The 19,854-nt window shown below is 48.1% G+C and overlaps 1 protein-coding gene across 1 annotated transcript in view; it reads right to left on the bottom strand.

Moving 5' to 3' along the window:
* LOC138473339 (disintegrin and metalloproteinase domain-containing protein 9-like) overlaps positions 1-19,854 on the bottom strand; it is a 526,235-nt gene that overhangs the window by 167,191 nt on the left and 339,190 nt on the right. The window contains exons 13-14 of the mRNA XM_069612014.1: positions 18,564-18,653; positions 13,922-14,117 (exon numbers count right to left, since the gene is read on the bottom strand). Of these exons, the coding sequence (XP_069468115.1) occupies positions 13,922-14,117; positions 18,564-18,653 (286 nt within the window). The remainder of the gene's footprint in view (positions 1-13,921; positions 14,118-18,563; positions 18,654-19,854) is intronic.

Genomic DNA, 19,854 nt, shown 5'->3' with positions numbered 1-19,854 from the left:
CATGCTTCTGTGGGTAGGATTGTGATCCAGGGAATCATGGGCTGAGCAGAACAGAGGATAGTACATGCTTCTGTGGGTAGGATTGTGATCCAGGGAATCATGGGCTGAGCAGAACAGAGGATAGTACATGCTTCTGTGGGTAGGATTGCTATCCAGGGCTTCATGGGCCGAGCAGAACAGAGGATAGTACATGCTTCTGTGGGTAGGATTGCTATCCAGGGCTTCATGGGCCGAGCAGAACAGAGGATAGTACATGCTTCTGTGGGTAGGATTGCTATCCAGGGTTTCATGGGCCGAGCAGAACAGAGGATAGTACATGCTTCTGTGGGTAGGATTGCGATCCAGGGCTTCATGGGCCGAGCAGAACAGAGGATAGTACATGCTTCTGTGGGTAGGATTGCGATCCAGGGAATCATGGGCTGAGCAGAACAGAGGATAGTACATGCTTCTGTGGGTAGGATTGCTATCCAGGGATTCATGGGCTGAGCAGAACAGAGGATAGTACATGCTTCTGTGGGTAGGATTGCGATCCAGGGATTCATGGGCCGAGCAGAACAGAGGATAGTACATGCTTCTGTGGGTAGGATTGCGATCCAGGGAATCATGGGCTGAGCAGAACAGAGGATAGTACATGCTTCTGTGGGTAGGATTGCTATCCAGGGATTCATGGGCTGAGCAGAACAGAGGATAGTACATGCTTCTGTGGGTAGGATTGCTATCCAGGGCTTCATGGGCCGAGCAGAACAGAGGATAGTACTTGCTTCTGTGGGTAGGATTGCGATCCAGGGCTTCATGGGCCGAGCAGAGCATAGGATAGTACATGCTTCTGTGGGTAGGATTGCTATCCAGGGCTTCATGGGCCGAGCAGAGCATAGGATAGTACATGCTTCTGTGGGTAGGATTGCGATCCAGGGCTTCATGGGCCGAGCAGAACAGAGGATAGTACATGCTTCTGTGGGTAGGATTGCTATCCAGGGCTTCATGGGCCGAGCAGAGCATAGGATAGTACATGCTTCTGTGGGTAGGATTGCTATCCAGGGCTTCATGGGCCGAGCAGAACAGAGGATAGTACATGCTTCTGTGGGTAGGATTGCGATCCAGGGCTTCGCGGCCCGAGGATAGTACATGCTTCTGTGGGTAGGATTGCTATCCAGGGCTTCATGGGCCGAGCAGAACAGAGGATAGCACATGCTTCTGTGGGTAGGATTGCTATCCAGGGCTTCATGGGCCGAGCAGAACCGAGGATAGTACATGCTTCTGTGGGTAGGATTGCTATCCAGGGCTTCATGGGCCGAGCAGAGCATAGGATAGTACATGCTTCTGTGGGTAGGATTGCGATCCAGGGATTCATGGGCCGAGCAGAACAGAGGATAGCACATGCTTCTGTGGGTAGGATTGCGATCCAGGGATTCATGGGCTGAGCAGAACAGAGGATAGCACATGCTTCTGTGGGTAGGATTGCGATCCAGGGATTCATGGGCTGAGCAGAACAGAGGATAGCACATGCTTCTGTGGGTAGGATTGCGATCCAGGGATTCATGGGCTGAGCAGAACAGAGGATAGCACATGCTTCTGTGGGTAGGATTGCGATCCAGGGAATCATGGGCTGAGCAGAACAGAGGATAGTACATGCTTCTGTGGGTAGGATTGCTCTCCAGGGATTCATGGGCTGAGCAGAACAGAGGATAGTACATGCTTCTGTGGGTAGGATTGCTATCCAGGGCTTCATGGGCCGAGCAGAACAGAGGATAGTACTTGCTTCTGTGGGTAGGATTGCGATCCAGGGCTTCATGGGCCGAGCAGAGCATAGGATAGTACATGCTTCTGTGGGTAGGATTGCTATCCAGGGCTTCATGGGCCGAGCAGAGCATAGGATAGTACATGCTTCTGTGGGTAGGATTGCGATCCAGGGCTTCATGGGCCGAGCAGAACAGAGGATAGTACATGCTTCTGTGGGTAGGATTGCTATCCAGGGCTTCATGGGCCGAGCAGAGCATAGGATAGTACATGCTTCTGTGGGTAGGATTGCTATCCAGGGCTTCATGGGCCGAGCAGAACAGAGGATAGTACATGCTTCTGTGGGTAGGATTGCTATCCAGGGAATCATGGGCTGAGCAGAACAGAGGATAGTACATGCTTCTGTGGGTAGGATTGCGATCCAGGGATTCATGGGCTGAGCAGAACAGAGGATAGCACATGCTTCTGTGGGTAGGATTGCGATCCAGGGATTCATGGGCTGAGCAGAACAGAGGATAGCACATGCTTCTGTGGGTAGGATTGCGATCCAGGGATTCATGGGCTGAGCAGAACAGAGGATAGCACATGCTTCTGTGGGTAGGATTGCGATCCAGGGATTCATGGGCTGAGCAGAACAGAGGATAGTACATGCTTCTGTGGGTAGGATTGCGATCCAGGGATTCATGGGCTGAACCTTATGATAGTTTGTACTTTGCACTTGATCATATTTTGGACTTTGTATGAAGAAATCAGAAGGAAACCAGTAGTTCAATTTTGGAAGAAGTTTAAAAATAAGGACTATAATCCCACAATTGACTGGGGAAGAAGAATATTAGATTTTCGATCAGAAATTTGTAAGGAACATTGTTTCAATTGTAAGTATGAGATCAGAGATGAGAGTATTGAAAGTGGAAGAGTGGTGGCTTTAGCTCAAAATGGATTTGAAGAACATTCTATTGGAGCTGTGATGGGTTTTTTGCCTGAGTGTTATAAAGAGTTTACTTGTGTGTTTGATGAGGTTGAAGCAGGGGAGTTACCGCCACATCGATCATATGATTGCAAAATTGATTTAGAGGATGGAGCAATCTTACCTAGTAGTAGGGTGTATGCCTTGACCGAGAAGGAAAATGATTACTTGAAGGAATACATTGAGGAAAATCTCAATAAAGGGTTTATTAGACACTCACAATCTCCTGCAGCTTCACCATTGTTTTTTGTACCCAAGAAGGAAGGGAAGCTCAGAGCTTGCATTGATTATAGATCTTTGAATAAAGTCACTGTTAAGAATCGCTATCCTTTGCCATTGATTCCAGAAATGTTAAACCAAATTCAAGGAGCAACCATTTTTACTAAATTGGATTTGAGAGGAGCTTACCATTTGGTTAGGGTTAGGGAGGGAGACGAGTGGAAGACTGCTTTCAAAACACGTTTTGGTTTGTTTGAATACCTTGTGATGCCATTCGGATTATGTAATGCTCCAGCGGCTTTTCAATTCTTTATTAATGATGTTTTGAAAGAATTTCTAGATCTTTTTGTCGTAGTTTATATTGATGACATTTTGATTTTTTCACATAATTTGGAGCAACATTATCAACATGTAAGACAAGTTTTGAAGAAGTTACACGATCATCATCTTTTTGCTAGTCTTGATAAGAGTCAATTTCATACTGAAGTGGTGGAGTTTCTGGGTTTCGTGATTTCTCCTCAAGGGTTGGAAATGGATCAAAAAAAAGTCAAAGCAGTGAAAGATTGGCCGACTCCCACTAAGATCAAGGAAGTGCAAAGTTTTTTAGGTTTTGCTAATTTTTATAGGAGATTTATCAAAGATTTTTCATCCATTATTCCTCCTATCACTAGACTTTTAAAAAAAGGTGTACCTTTTCTTTGGAATCAAGAAACGGAAGAAGCTTTTAACACCTTGAAGAATAGATTTATTTCTGGTCCTATTCTTTTACACCCAGATCCAACACAACCATTCTTTGTAGAAGCAGACGCTTCTAATTTTGCAGTTGGAGCTATTTTATCTCAAAGGCATAAAGAAACTGGTCAGCTTCATCCAATAGCATTCTTCTCAAAGAAATTTTCTGCCGCAGAAAGTAACTATTCAATAATGGATAAGGAATTACTTGCAATAAAAGCTGCATTTCAAGAATGGCGACATTTTTTGATGGGTGCCAGAAATCCTGTCACGGTGCTTACTGATCACCGAAATTTACTTTTTCTTAAGTCAGCTAAGACTCTTACTCCCAGACAGTTACGTTGGTCATTATTTTTTGCGGATTTTGACTTTGTAGTGACATACAGACCTGGGAAATTAAATGGTAAAGCGGATGCTTTATCCAGACAATTTCCTGGTTGTGAAAAAGAATTGGAGTTAAGACCTGAACCTGTAATTCCTGAAGAACATTTTGTTTCAGCTAACTCTTCTAAAAAAGAAGATTTGCAGGAGTTAATTAAAATAAATCTGAATATTCAGAAGATGAAAGAATGGGCACAGTTGGATGTTAAAAGAACTATTAAAAATGGTTTACCTTATTTTGAGGATAAGTTGTATCTCCCGAGTGAGGACCTTAGAGAGAAAATTTTACAAGATTGTCATGATTCAGTTTTAGCTGGACATCCGGGTTTTCATAAGACTTTGGATTTAGTTCTACAGCATTTCTGGTGGGAAAGTATTAAGAAAGATGTCTTAAATTATGTAAAGACTTGTGAAGTCTGTGCTAAGTCAAAACATGAGACTGGAAAACCTGCTGGACTTCTTGAACCCTTGCCTATTCCTCCTCGGCCTTGGCATACAATTGGTTTAGATTTTATTGTAGATTTACCTAACGATAGAGGATTCTCCACAATTCTGGTAGTGGTAGATTGTTTCTCTAAAGAGAGTCATTTTATTCCCATGAAAGGAGGAGTTACAGCTTCAAGTCTAGCTAAAAAATTCATTCAAGAAATTGTACGATTGCATGGAGTTCCCAGTCAAGTTATTTCAGATAGGGGGTCTCAATTTGTGTCGAGATTTTGGAAGGAATTTTGTAGGAGATTGGGTTTGAAGATAAAATTAACATCAGGATATCACCCAGAGGCTAATGGTCAAGTAGAAAGAATCAATCAGGAATTAGAAAAATATTTAAGATGTTTTGTCGAAGGAGAGTTTGAGTGGGTGGATTTGTTGTGGACAGCGGAATTTGCATATAATAATTCTACTAAAACCTCTACTTCCATGTCACCTTTTTTTTGTGGAAGAGGTTATAATCCTCGGTTTCTATGTGAGAATGATGGAGTAAATGAGACATGTCCAGCTGTGAAAGATATAACTGAAATAATTCAGAAAGGTTGGGCTAAAGCAAAGGAAATGTTACAAAAAAGTAAGTCTGAGTATAAAAGATTTGCAGATTTTAAAAGAAAGAAAAGTCCAAGTTATGCTAAAGGTGATTTAGTCTGGTTATCAGCAAAAAATATTAAATTGAAAGGAAAAAATAAATTTTGTCCTAAGTTTTTGGGTCCTTTTGAGATTGAGGAAGTGATAGGACCAGTATCAGTCAAACTTAAATTGACTACTAATTTGAAAATTCATCCAGTATTTCATGTAAGTTTATTAAAACCAGTGTCAAAAGGAATCAGAATGAGACCAGTTCCTAAACCAATTGTTTTGGAAACTAATTCAGAAGAATTTGAGGTTAAAAGAATACTTGATTCTAGAAAAGTAAGGGGAAAGATTCAATATCTTATTGATTGGAAGGGGTTTGGTCCTGATGAAAGAAGTTGGGAGTCAGAATCTGATATTCATGCGGAAAGATTAGTATCTAAGTTTCACAGAAGAAATCCAAATAAACCTGGCCCTGAGGTCAGGGCTTAAGGAGGGGGTACTGTCAGGTCCCAGGTTAGGTAGGGGTACTTTGTAAATGAAATTAGATTATAGATTTAATTAATTTATTGTTTTAATCTGATTTTGGGTTGTTGATCTTAACTTCTGTTCATCAGAGTGCGAACTCCCCAAACCAACATGGTGGCAGCAGTGCCAGTTCCTGATTGGAAGTTTCATGAACCTCTGACCTTCCATACAATTCTAAACTGCCTTTCATTGTTCACCTTCAAGAAGGAAGGTCCTGTTTTGATTAAGTTCCTGCGTCAAGGCCTTTTGATGAGATTCTGGTGAAGTTTACAAAGATAAATATTGTTTCCTGAGAAGCTGGTCAACGTGGGACAAGCTCAGCTGATAATTTGGTGGGAGCGTCGCTTTTTCTCAAGCTGGAGAAAAGTTGCTTTATTTTTATCACTTTATTCATGTTAGGTATTTATTTAGTTTAGGTATTTAGATTCGTTTCATTTTACTTCAAAAATCTGCTTGACTTTTATGACTCTGTGTAATTGACACGGTTTTGAATTTCTGACATTGTACTGAAGGAAGAAGCGTTTGGAATTTTAACTGCGCAGTTTTCTTAGATCAGTGCTTCAGAGCCTTCATTTTTGTTTCACGCATGCGCAAAGGAGAAGTGTCCTTGTTTTACTGCTGTGTCTCGTATCTGATCTGATTTCAAGTCTGTCAGTTTCAGTACGGTTGCGTGAATGAAGATTGCTTAAGGAAAATACCTGAGCCTAAGTTTTTTGATGTTGTTTAACTTGAATTCATAAGGCTTTTAATTACGCTTGCGCGCCATTATATAAGGTGGCTTCTAAAAATATTCACTGTGCGCATGTGGAAAGTAAAGACACATTGATTTCATGAGCATAGCACATTTTTCTGAAGGATAAGGCAGCGCCTGAACTTGTCTATTGTGCGCATGTCAAAGGCAAAAGCAGTTGTTTTCGTTAGCATTGCGCATGTGCTCAAAAGGTAAACAGCATCTGAACTCATTTACAGTGCTTAAGTCAAAAGCAAAGCTTCGGATTCCATTAGCATTGCGCATGTGCTTCAAAGGTTGAACAGGATCTGAATTCATTCTTATTGTTCTTGTTTAAAGTTTTAAAATACCATCTGAACTCTTAATTGCGCATTTGTTACTAAAGTAAAAGGAACATCTGAACAGGAATACAATGTGCTTGAGAAAGGATGAAATGCAATTGAATGAATGAACACTCGAAAGTGATTTCCTCTTTAATTTAAGAAGATTGCACATTCTTGAACTCATTATTTTGAGCATTTTTGGTTGAGGAACAAAATGCATTCTTAAATTCACATTGCCCTTCTGAAATTGAACATTGACTGTGCAAGATAAATTCTCAATGGGTCTTTGTGAAAAAGAAGTTAATTAATCTCCAAGGTTATTTCGGAGATTGGACAGGTATGGGTTTAGATATTAAATTATTTGATATTTAGAGATTGAGTTAATTTAATGCATGTCTTCATTATTTAATAAACATTAATGTCTCCTTCTACAGATTGCAGCCCACCAGAAGTAGGCGTCTGTCGTTTGTTATTTTCTCCACTTCCCCTTTTCCCTTGGGAGTGTTAGTTCTTCAACTGGGTTTAAGACAGTTGTTGATCAAACGTTCTTGAGAGATCTGTGGGGCTCAGCATCTCCTGCAGACGCAGACGCCAGGACCGGACACTCACATTTTATCCCGGCCTGGTTTCTTTACATGCTTCCGTTTCATTATGTTTAGCCACTTTGAAGCCATTTGAATCAATTACCGGTCCTAATGTCAGCCTATCATCAAGCTCATATCATTGCACAATGGTGGAATAGTCTCCTTTTCTGTATCAGAGCCATAAACATATCAGAAGGAGGTTGCGTCTGTAGAATGTATACTGGAGAGGTAGGATTGCTTTGGAGCAAAGTTCAGGATTTGCATTTCTCCAGGCTGTAGTCGAGTGTTAGATGTGTCAGATTTTGCATCTTACAGGTTATGCGTTTATGCATGATGATGTTGCAGATATATGATGAACGGAAGTATTATCTACTTCATCCATAATACATTTGTGGTGATGGGACTGGAGACATCTGAAGCGGGGGGGGGGGCGGGGGGAGGGGAGTTGGAGGAAAGAGAAACCGAAGTTCCTGCACAGGGAGGTGGAGTACTTGGTACTCAGCATTCATTTCCTGCAAATGCAGGTGGAGCACTTGGTATTGCATCACCACTTCCTCCAGAGGGAGGTGCAGTACTTGGCACTCTGCCACTACTTCCTCCAGAGGGAGGTGCATTACTTGGCACTCTGCCACCACTTCCTCCAGAGGGAGGTGCAGTACTTGGTACTCTGCCACCACTTCCTCCAGAGGGAGGTGCATTACTTGGCACTCTGCCACCACTTCCTCCTGAGGGAGGTGCATTACTTGGTACTCTGCCACCACTTCCTCCAGAGGGAGGTGCAGTAACCTCCAGAGGGAGGTGCAGTACTTGGTACTCTGCCACCACTTCCTCCAGAGGGAGGTGTAGTACTTGGTACTCTGCCACCACTTCCTCCAGAGGGAGGTGCAGTACTTGGTACTCTGCCACTCCTTCCTCCAGAGGGAGGTGCAGTACTTGGTACTCTGCCACCACTTCCTCCAGAGGGAGGTGCAGTACTTGGTACTCTGCCACCACTTCCTCCAGAGGGAGGTGCAGTACTTGGTACTCTGCCACCACTTCCTCCAGAGGGAGGTGCATTACTTGGTATTGGAGGTGCAGTACTTGGTACTCTGCCACCACTTCCTCCAGAGGGAGGTGCAGTACTTGGTACTCTGCCACCACTTCCTCCAGAGGGAGGTGTAGTACTTGGTACTCTGCCACCACTTCCTCCAGAGGGAGGTGCAGTACTTGGTACTCTGCCACCACTTCCTCCAGAGGGAGGTGCAGTACTTGGTACTCTGCCACCACTTCATCCAGAGGGAGGTGCAGTACTTGGTACTCTGCCACCACTTCCTCCAGAGGGAGGTGCATTACTTGGTACTCAGCATTCATTTCCTGCAAATGCAGGTGGAGTACTTGGTATTGCATCACCACTTCCTCCAGAGGGAGGTGCATTACTTGGCACTCTGCCACCACTTCCTCCAGAGGGAGGTGCATTACTTGGTACTCTGCCACCACTTCCTCCAGAGGGAGGTGCAGTACCTGGTACTCTACCACCCCTTCCTCCAGAGGGAGGTGCATTACTTGGTACTCTGCCACCACTTCCTCCAGAGGGAGGTGCAGTACTTGGTACTCTGCCACCACTTCCTCCAGAGGGAGTTGCAGTACTTGGTACTCTGCCACCACTTCCTCCAGAGGGAGGTGCATTACTTGGTACTCTGCCACCACTTCCTCCAGAGGGAGGTGCATTACTTGGTACTCAGCATTCATTTCCTGCAAATGCAGGTGGAGTACTTAGTATTGCATCACCACTTCCTCCAGAGGGAGGTGCATTACTTGGCACTCTGCCACCACTTCCTCCAGAGGGAGGTGCATTACTTGGCACTCTGCCACCACTTCCTCCAGAGGGAGGTGCATTACTTGGTACTCTGCCACCACTTCCTCCAGAGGGAGGTGCAGTACTTGGTACTCTGCCACCACTTCCTCCAGAGGGAGGTGCATTACTTGGTATTGGAGGTGCAGTACTTGGTACTCTGCCACCACTTCCTCCAGAGGGAGGTGCAGTACTTGGTACTCTGCCACCACTTCCTCCAGAGGGAGGTGCATTACTTGGTACTCAGCATTCATTTCCTGCAAATGCAGGTGGAGTACTTGGTATTGCATCACCACTCCCTCCAGAGGGAGGTGCATTACTTGGCACTCTGCCACCACTTCCTCCAGAGGGAGGTGCATTACTTGGAACTCTGCCACCACTTCCTCCAGAGGGAGGTGCATTAGTTGGTACTCGGCATTCATTTCCTACAAATGCAGGTGGAGTACTTAGTATTGCATCACCACTTCCTCCAGAGGGAGGTGCATTACTTGGTACTATGCCACCACTTCCTCCAGAGGGAGGTGCAGTACTTGGTACTCTGCCACCACTTCCTCCAGAGGGAGGTGCAGTACCTGGTACTCTACCACCCCTTCCTCCAGAGGGAGGTGCATTACTTGGTACTCTGCCACCACTTCCTCCAGAGGGAGGTGCAGTACTTGGTACTCTGCCACCACTTCCTCCAGAGGGAGTTGCAGTACTTGGTACTCTGCCACCACTTCCTCCAGAGGGAGGTGCATTACTTGGTACTCTGCCACCACTTCCTCCAGAGGGAGGTGCATTACTTGGTACTCAGCATTCATTTCCTGCAAATGCAGGTGGAGTACTTGGTATTGCATCACCACTTCCTCCAGAGGGAGGTGCATTACTTGGCACTCTGCCACCACTTCCTCCAGAGGGAGGTGCATTACTTGGTACTCAGCATTCATTTCCTGTATATGCAGGTGGAGTACTTGGTATTGCATCACCACTTCCTCCAGAGGGAGGTGCATTACTTGGTACTCTGCCACCACTTCCTCCAGTGGGAGGTGCATTACTTGGTACTCTGCCACCACTTCCTCCAGAGGGAGGTGCATTAGTTGGTACTCGGCATTCATTTCCTACAAATGCAGGTGGAGTACTTAGTATTGCATCACCACTTCCTCCAGAGGGAGGTGCATTACTTGGTACTATGCCACCACTTCCTCCAGAGGGAGGTGCAGTACTTGGTACTCTGCCACCACTTCCTCCAGAGGGAGGTGCAGTACCTGGTACTCTGCCACCACTTCCTCCAGAGGGAGGTGCAGTACCTGGTACTCTACCACCCCTTCCTCCAGAGGGAGGTGCATTACTTGGTACTCTGCCACCACTTCCTCCAGAGGGAGGTGCAGTACTTGGTACTCTGCCACCACTTCCTCCAGAGGGAGTTGCAGTACTTGGTACTCTGCCACCACTTCCTCCAGAGGGAGGTGCATTACTTGGCACTCTGCCACCACTTCCTCCAGAGGGAGGTGCATTACTTGGTACTCAGCATTCATTTCCTGTATATGCAGGTGGAGTACTTGGTATTGCATCACCACTTCCTCCAGAGGGAGGTGCATTACTTGGTACTCTGACACCACTTCCTCCAGTGGGAGGTGCATTACTTGGTACTCTGCCACAGTATGAAGGGTCCCAGGCATATGCACTGGGTTGGGATCATTTGCTTTTATACTCCCTTCAAACTTAATACATAAACATCATGATGGAGAAAGTTGAGCAGTAACTGTGTAAGCACATATTTTACTTCACACCTGATGCTCCGACCTACAAACTAACCTCGCACTTGGTGGGTTGCATTGTTCACTGTGAATGCTTAAAATAATGTAGATTGGGTGGGACATCATGGTGGATGCTTCCCGCCTCCAAACAAATCCTTGCTCTCGGGGAGGGACAGGGTTGAGAAGCCATGGCAGATGCTTACCCACTCTGAACAAGTCCTTGCTCTCGGGAATGGGACCGGGGTTGAGAAGACATGGCAGATGCTTACCCCCTCTGAACAAGTCCTTGCTCTCAGGGGGTACTATGGTTGAGAAGCCATGGCAGATGCTTACCCACTCTGAACAAGTCCTTGCTCTCGGGGAGGGACCGGGGTTGAGAAGACATGGCAGATGCTTACCCCCTCTGAACAAGTCCTTGCTCTCAGGGGGTACTATGGTTGAGAAGCCATGGCAGATGCTTACCCACTCTGAACAAGTCCTTGCTCTAGGGGAGGGGCCGGGGTTGAGAAGCCATGGCAGATGCTTACCCACTCTGAACAAGTCCTTGCTCTAGGGGAGGGGCCGGGGTTGAGAAGCCATGGCAGATGCAGACCCACTCTGAACAAGTCCTTGCTCTAGGGGAGGGGCCGGGGTTGAGAAGACATGGCAGATGCTTACCCACTCTGAACAAGTCCTTGCTCTAGGGGAGGGGCCGGGGTTGAGAAGCCATGGCAGATGCAGACCCACTCTGAACAAGTCCTTGCTCTAGGGGAGGGGCCGGGGTTGAGAAGACATGGCAGATGCTTACCCACTCTGAACAAGTCCTTGCTCTAGGGGAGGGGCCGGGGTTGAGAAGCCATGGCAGATGCAGACCCACTCTGAAAAAGTCCTTGCTCTAGGGGAGGGACCGGGGTTGAGAAGCCATGGCGAATGCTTACCCACTCTGAACAAGTTTTTGCTCTCGGGGCGGGACTAGGGTTGAGAAGCCATGGCAGATGCTTACCCACTCTGAACAAGTCCTTGCTCTCGGGGAGGGACTAGGGTTGAGAAGTCATGGCATATGGTCCGCGCATAGAAACCTCTGGGTATTAAGCGCGGTCCCAGCAGGATAGCTTAGGGGCAACGTGCTCACCTTGGAAGCATGACGACATGGAGCAACACAGGCTCGATCCCCGGGTCCGCGCATGGAAACCTCTGGGTATTAAGCGCGTTATAAATAACCTAACATTTCATATCATATGTTTACCCACTCTGAACAAATACTTGCACTGGGGGCGGGACTAGGGTTGAGAAGACATGGCAGATGCCTACCCACTCTGAACAAGTCCTTGCTCTCGGGGAGGGACCGTGGTTGAGAAGACATGGCAGATGCTTACCCACTTTGAACAAGTCCTTGGTCTCAGGGGGTACTATGGTTGAGAAGCCATGGCAGATGCTTACCCACTCTGAACAAGTCCTTGCTCTAGGGGAGGGGCCGGGGTTGAGAAGACATGGCAGATGCTTACCCACTCTGAACAAGTCCTTGCTCTAGGGGAGGGGCCGGGGTTGAGAAGCCATGGCAGATGCAGACCCACTCTGAACAAGTCCTTGCTCTAGGGGAGGGGCCGGGGTTGAGAAGACATGGCAGATGCTTACCCACTCTGAACAAGTCCTTGCTCTAGGGGAGGGGCCGGGGTTGAGAAGCCATGGCAGATGCAGACCCACTCTGAAAAAGTCCTTGCTCTAGGGGAGGGACCGGGGTTGAGAAGCCATGGCGAATGCTTACCCACTCTGAACAAGTTTTTGCTCTCGGGGCGGGACTAGGGTTGAGAAGCCATGGCAGATGCTTACCCACTCTGAACAAGTCCTTGCTCTCGGGGAGGGACTAGGGTTGAGAAGTCATGGCATATGGTCCGCGCATAGAAACCTCTGGGTATTAAGCGCGGTCCCAGCAGGATAGCTTAGGGGCAACGTGCTCACCTTGGAAGCATGACGACATGGAGCAACACAGGCTCGATCCCCGGGTCCGCGCATGGAAACCTCTGGGTATTAAGCGCCTTATAAATAACCTAACATTTCATATCATATGTTTACCCACTCTGAACAAATACTTGCACTGGGGGCGGGACTAGGGTTGAGAAGACATGGCAGATGCCTACCCACTCTGAACAAGTCCTTGCTCTCGGGGAGGGACCGTGGTTGAGAAGACATGGCAGATGCTTACCCACTCTGAACAAGTCCTTGCTCTCGGGAGGGACCAGGGTTGAGAAGCCATGGCAGATGCTTACCCACTCTGAACAAGTCCTTGCTCTCGGGGAGGGACCGGGGTTGAGAAGACATGGCAGATGCTTACCCACTCTGAACAAGTCCTTGCTCTCGGGGAGGGACCGGGGATGAGAAGACATGGCAGATGCTTACCCACTCTGAACAAGTCCTTGCTCTCGGGGAGGGACCGGGGATGAGAAGACATGGCAGATGCTTACCCATTCCGAACAAGTCCTTGCTCTCTGGGAGGGACCGGGGTTGAGGAGACATGGCAGATGCTTACCCCCTCTGAACAAGTCCTTGCTCTCGGGAGGGACCAGGGTTGAGAAGCCATGGCAGATACGGACCCACTCTGAACAAGTCCTTGCTCTCGGGAGGGACCAGGGTTGAGAAGCCATGGCAGATAAGGACCCACTCTGAACAAGTCCTTGATCTCGGGGAGGGACTAGGGTTGAGAAGCCATGGCAGATGCTTACCCACTTAGAACAAGTCCTTGCTCTCGGGAATGGGACCGGGGTTGAGAAGCCATGGCAGATGCTTACCCACTCTGAACAAGTTCTTGCTCTCGGGGAGGGACTAGGGTTGAGAAGCCATTGCAGATTCTTACCCACTTAGAATAAGTCCTTGCTCTCGGGAGGGACCAGGGTTGAGAAGCCATGGCAGATGCTTACCCCCTCTAGACAAGTCCTTGCTCTCGGGGCAGGACTAGGGTTGAGAAGCCATGGCAGATGCTTACCCACTCTGAACAAGTCCTTGATCTCGGGGAGGGACTAGGGTTGAGAAGCCACAGTGTAGGTTCACCCACTCTGAACAAGTCCTTGCACTGGGGTGTGGGGTCAAAGGTTGAGCAGTCACAGTGGTTGCTTACCTGCCCCGAACAAAGCCTTGCATTGTGCATCGAAAGTCTGGCAGCGTCCCCCATAACAGTAGCTCTGCGAGTCATTGCAGGGGTACCCGTCCATTATGTAGAAGTCACTCGGGCAGTAACTGCCGGTCCCGTTGCAGTACTCGGGCAGGTCACAGGGATCACTCTGGGGCCTGCACTCTGATGAACTCCCTTTAAACTATGGGGAAAAAATAGGAACATTCCAAGTTAATGACTCATAGCATCAGAATGTGTCGTTCTGGAATGCCATCATCATAAACATTGATTATCTACTTGAGAAATGCATCATTACACAAATTTGATAAGTAATCAAAACCTGCAACAATGCGAGCAACACTTTTCTCCTCCTACTCTCCCCCTCCAATTTCAGCATTACTTCAAGATTTCTAGAACCACCTGAAAGTACGTATTTATCTTGATCTGTGCAATGTATAAACCTTTCTTTTCTCTTCCTTTCTCTGCTACATGAAATACTCGCTCTGTTGGCTGTGTACCGCGCCAGCCACTTCTGTTACCGGTAGATGTGTGTTGTATGCATCATTGTGTGTCATGCAGCATCATACAGCTTGCAGACACTGAAGAGTGTACTCTCTTGCTCTAGGCTGTGTGCATAGTGTGTTCTGCGTTACCTGTGGTGTGGACTGCCCCAGTCCAGAGCAATCACAATAGGCATGGTTCCGAACAGGCGCAATCTTCTCAGAACCAGCCGAATGACAGCGATCGGCAGGAATGCATAAAGGAGGTTGAATGTCCATTTAATTTGTCAGCACATCCCCCATAGCTCCCTGATGAGGACATTCCCTTGAGCAGAAGAACTTGCATTCGCGGTTAACAATGGAGTGTCAACAGGAAACAAAGAGGTCCACCTGAAGAGTCCACCTACAGGAGACGATCTGCTCTAGAACTACCCGACAGAGCTCCCACTCATGGGAGGCCAAAGACTGTCTGCTCAAGGCATCCGCTGTGACATTCTCACTTGTGGTCACATGGGCTGCCGTCCAGGAGACGCTCGTCTCCAGAACCACAGTTTCATTGCTTCTGTGCAGAGAGGCAAGAACCCTACGCCACCTGGTTTGTTGAGGTAGTGCATGGCCACTGTGTTATCTGTCAGAATTAGCACAGTCCTATGTTTCACAGCGGGTATGAAAGCAACAGCCTGTTTGCCTTCAGATCCAGCAAGTTGATGTGTTCCAGAGACTGTGCTGGAGACCACGGTCCACTCACTGTCCAATCTAACTGGTGAATGCCCCAGCCAGTCAGACACATCCGTGACCACCGTCACCTGGTGCCATGGTTGGGGAAATAATGCCCCTATCAGCAACTTGTCTAGCACGGCCCACCACACTACCTCCCGAGCCACCTGGTCCAAGACCTGGAAAACGTCTGACATGTGACCCTGAAACTACAACCATTGGCAATGAAAACGCCACTTCAGGAATCCCATGCGCAGCCTCGACTCCCACACCACTAGGATGCAGGAGGCCATGAGGCCCAGAAGGTGCAAGAAGGCTGAGGCAGGGACTCATCCCTGGGACTGAAAGACATGGACCATTTGCCAAATGTTCATGACTTGGTCCTCTGGTGGGAATGCCCTGCCAAGGCATGTGTCCAAGACTGCTCTGACGAATCAGAGTTTGGGACAGAGAAACCGGCGGCTTTTTGTACTTCAGGTAAAAGCTCAGACTGTGTAAGAGTGCATGGGCGGAGAAGATGCTCCATCACTAGATTCTGTGAGCAAGCTCGGACGAGCAGGCCACTCCGGTAGGGAAAGACATGAATGCCCTCCCTGCAGAGGGGAGCGCCACCACCGCTATCAGCTTGGTGAAAACCTTGGGAGCGGAGGAAAGACCAAACAGCGGAACTGGTAATTCTGTTGGCCCACCACAAACCTCAGGTACTTCCTGTGCCTCCGATGAAAAAGTGGAAGTAGGCATCCTGAAGGCCTAGTGACACCAACCTGTCTTCTAGGTCAAGGGCCTGCAGTATCTGGGCTAGGGTAGCCATCTTGAACTTGGCCTTGCGAAGCAAAAAGTTCAGCAGCTGCAGAGCTACAATAGGACGCAATCCTCAATCCTATTTTTATTGGCACCAGATAATAGGTGGAGTACTACACCCTGCCTCTTTCCGAGCGTGGTACCAGTTCTATCACGCTCTTTGAAAGAAGCAGATGGACCTCCTCCAAGAGATGGTATCCAGAGGCAGGGAGGTGGACTGAGGCCTGTGGTCCAAGGGGCACTGAATAAGTGGGAGACAGTGACCCCGATGAATGACCTGTAAGGCCCATGCATTGGACGCGCTCTTGGACCATGCCGAACCGAACAGGGAAAGTCTCCCTCCCACAAGTGTACATTGACAGAGCCAGTTACTGAGGTTTTGCGCCGTGTGATGCGGATGGATGGGATGGTGGCCGTAGCTGCACCTCGTCTCTGGGCACCTCTTCCTCTACCTCTCGGGAAGCGTCTGCCTTGCAGCCTTAACGGGAGACCTGACACGGCCTCTAGCAGCACAGGCTGTGAAGGGACGAAAACCCATGCCTCTGGCAGTCTGTGTAGAGGGCGGTTTCATGGCCAGCCCCAAGGCTTAGCCGTGGCCTTCGATGACTGGACTTTCTGGAGGGCATTGCCTGCCTTTAAGCCTAACAGGTTATGGCCGTTGAAACGCATGTCCAACAGCCTGGTCTGCACATCAGACGCAAACCCTGATGATTGACGCCTGAATACGGTCTATGTGGCCATGGCCCTGCCACACAATCCGTGGTGTCCAAGCCTGACCGTAGGCTTTGGCCTGAAGCCTCTCTGCCATCAGCCACCAGAGCCTGGAAACCATCCTGCATCTCTCCTTAAGGGATGTGCTTGGCCGCTCCTGCCACAGTAGACCATAGGCCAAAAGAGAATGTGGCAAGAGCACATGAAGCATTCACCGCATTGGGCAAGAATGCCGATGCGAACACCTTCTGGCCCCAAGTATCACGTCTCTTGCTCGCCCGGTCAGGAGGGAGGGAAGGTGGAGTTTGAGGCTTGCCATCGCTACCTGAACCACCAAGCTTTCCGGGGAGGCATGAGAGGATCAAAAATCTGGATCAGATGGTGCTGGGTCCACCAGATCCCTGTCAACTGCTGCAGCATAAGCAGGTTTCTCCAAAACTTCGTTACAGGAACTTCTACTGCCAAATTGAAGGGCAGCAGCATCTCCTTCCTAAGGGCATCATCCAGGATATTGCAAAGCTCACACTGGATCTTGGATCAGGATGAAGCAGAAAGCCCTGCAGTCTTGGCTACCTTGGCTATCATCCATTGAAAAGAAGCCTGAAGCTTGCCCGGAGTGGGAGCTGGCAAGATATCCATCTCTGGGGACGTTTCCAGGCCACTGTCGACCCACAGGTCCTCGGCTAGCCCAATCACATCCTCACCTTCCCCAAAGAGTACTTCAGGGAAATCTCTCTCCTCCCTGTAAACCATAGGTTCCAACCCGAATGGTACCTGATCACCTTCCTCATCGTAGATGGAGTACATCTTGGACATGAAGGCATCTCTTGGGAGGGGAGCGTACTGCGGGGAGCTTCGACAACACATGTCAAGACCTGGCCAAACGCTGGGACTGCAGTGTCCGTTGGCAGGGTCGTCCGGTGCCCAGATCCTTCGGTCATCAGTGGAACGACAGTGGAACGAGACCCGAGCCCAAAGCCATGACGGTCACAACAGACTGACTTGGCCCATCTGTGCTACGACCAAAGCTGAAGGTGCCTTCACCAGCGCTGCCGGCACTGTGGCAAAGAGGTTCATCATCTTTAGACAAAATGCCTCCCATTCCTCCTTAGTTGAGGACTGCGTGGGAAAAGGGACTTGTACCTTCTATTCCCAGGATGCCCTGGGCGGTGGCTCCTCTTCTTAAAGGATGAAAAAGAGTGACGGTGAGAGGAACCACTCAGGGAGCGGGACCTCTTCCAGTGCTGCTGCATCTTCTTGTCCTTCTCTTTGCGCGGGGCCGGTTTCAAGGGATGGCGCTTTGCATTGTGTGAGCTCGAGCAGGACCGTCGCTCCACACTCGTCACCATGTGGACGAAGGTGAAGAAGAGCTTTACCACTCTTTGCCAAAGGTCCGTTGTGTGCATTTAGTGGCACGGCACGCAATCCTGCATGTTGCAACGCTCACCAAAGCAATACAGAGGGATCCGGTGCGGATCCGGAAGCAGACATTTGCTGGCTGCAATCTGCACACAGCTCAAATCCTGAGGCCTTCAATGGAACCGGCATGGCGTCATAAAATGAACTTGAGTGATTGAGCGCGTTGTGATCAGTGAGCAGAGTGCGCAGAAAAAAGGAACTGAGGTCACGGAGCGCAGCGACTCAACATGTACTGCCCCCCACGTCAAGTCTGGCACGGGGCGCGCAGAGGCGGACGGAGCCGGCTGCACCGCCTGAGAGCGGAAAGGTTTCTGAAGAACAGCTGCTCTGGGATAGAATTTTTATAGTTGAGGAATCAGTTGGAGTAAAGAATACATTAGAAATGACTATTCATTTAATCAAAAAACATATTCAGTAGATAAATGGGCACATCCTTAAACACTCTTTAAAGGGTTTATGTAAAACATTTAAACATGACTTCAGAAAGCGATTGATCTTACCTTACAGTTTTCACAGCACAGTCCTTGCGCACACTGAGACCCAGATGTTAGAGTGCAGGTTGCAGCATTGCAGCACGGATTCTTGCATTGCTAGAGGAGAAAATACAGCTATGGACACTCCTCATCTTTCCTCGGGGGAATAAAAGCACTAAAGGCCACATTTCTACACAGGAACGGGCAATGCAGCAGAATTCACACAATTCTAGGATGAAAGGACGTGTCTGTAGGATTCTTGCATTCATGCCAGGGGAGGGGAAGGGGTATTTTATCAGGATTGTTCAGTGGTAAAGCAGCAGAAGATTTTAATATCCCAAAAGGGAAGGTTTATTTTAAGGACAGGGCTAGTTCAGAAGTTACAGTAGAATGAGGCAGTGTTGCAGCTGAGGATGTAATATTCTGTAAGCAAAAGAGCGTTGGCCCGATGTGAGCTCGCCTCTGTCGTTACCTTCTGGATGCAATGCAAACTAGATGTTTTGTCCTAACAACTTCATCTAAACAAGCATTGGCAAAGCCAGTAGGTCTCATTTATATAGATGGAACATGTTTGGTTATGGTTTGGATGGGTAGAAGTATGAACGGATGGGTCAGTGTGATTGTATGGGTTGTTGATGTATAGCATTGTGTAAATGGGCATGTTGATGTGTAGGTGTATTTTTGGGGATGGGCAGATACATGGATTGTCGGATTGGATGGATGGTTGTGATTAAGTGGATGAACATGTAACCGGGTGGACTGGTGAATGGGGGCAGTTGTGTGGAGCTGGTTGGACTGGTGGAATGTATGATTGTCATTATATGTGTGGCTGGATGGGTGTAACAGTGTGGACTGGTGCATGGGTGCAGTTGTGTGAATTGGTTGGACTGGTTGAATGTATGACTGTCATTAGATGTGTGGCTGGATGGTTGGGATTGTATGGACTGGTGAATGGGTGCAGTTGTGTGGAGCTGGTTTGACTGGTTGAATTTATGAATGCTGTTAGATGTGCGGCTGGATGCGTACGATTGTATGGACTGGTGAATGGGTGCAGTTGTGTGGAATTGTTTTGACTGGTGAAATGGATGAATGCATTAGATGTGTGACAGGATTCGTGTATACTGTGGACTGGTGAATGAGTGCAGTTGTGTGGAGCTGGTTTGACTGGTTGAATTTATGAATGCCGTTAGATGTGTGGCTGGATGCGTGCGATTGTATGGACTGGTGAATGGGTGCAGTTGTGTGGAGCTGGTTTGACTGGTTGAATTTATGACTGTCATTAGATGTGTGGCTGCGTGCGTGCGATTGTATGGACTGG

This window comes from Ambystoma mexicanum, chromosome 8, assembly GCF_040938575.1.
Source record: "Ambystoma mexicanum isolate Mex_15411 chromosome 8, UKY_AmexF1_1, whole genome shotgun sequence".
Taxonomy (NCBI): Eukaryota; Metazoa; Chordata; class Amphibia; order Caudata; family Ambystomatidae; genus Ambystoma; species Ambystoma mexicanum.
This window is presented reverse-complemented; position numbering and strand designations above follow the sequence as displayed.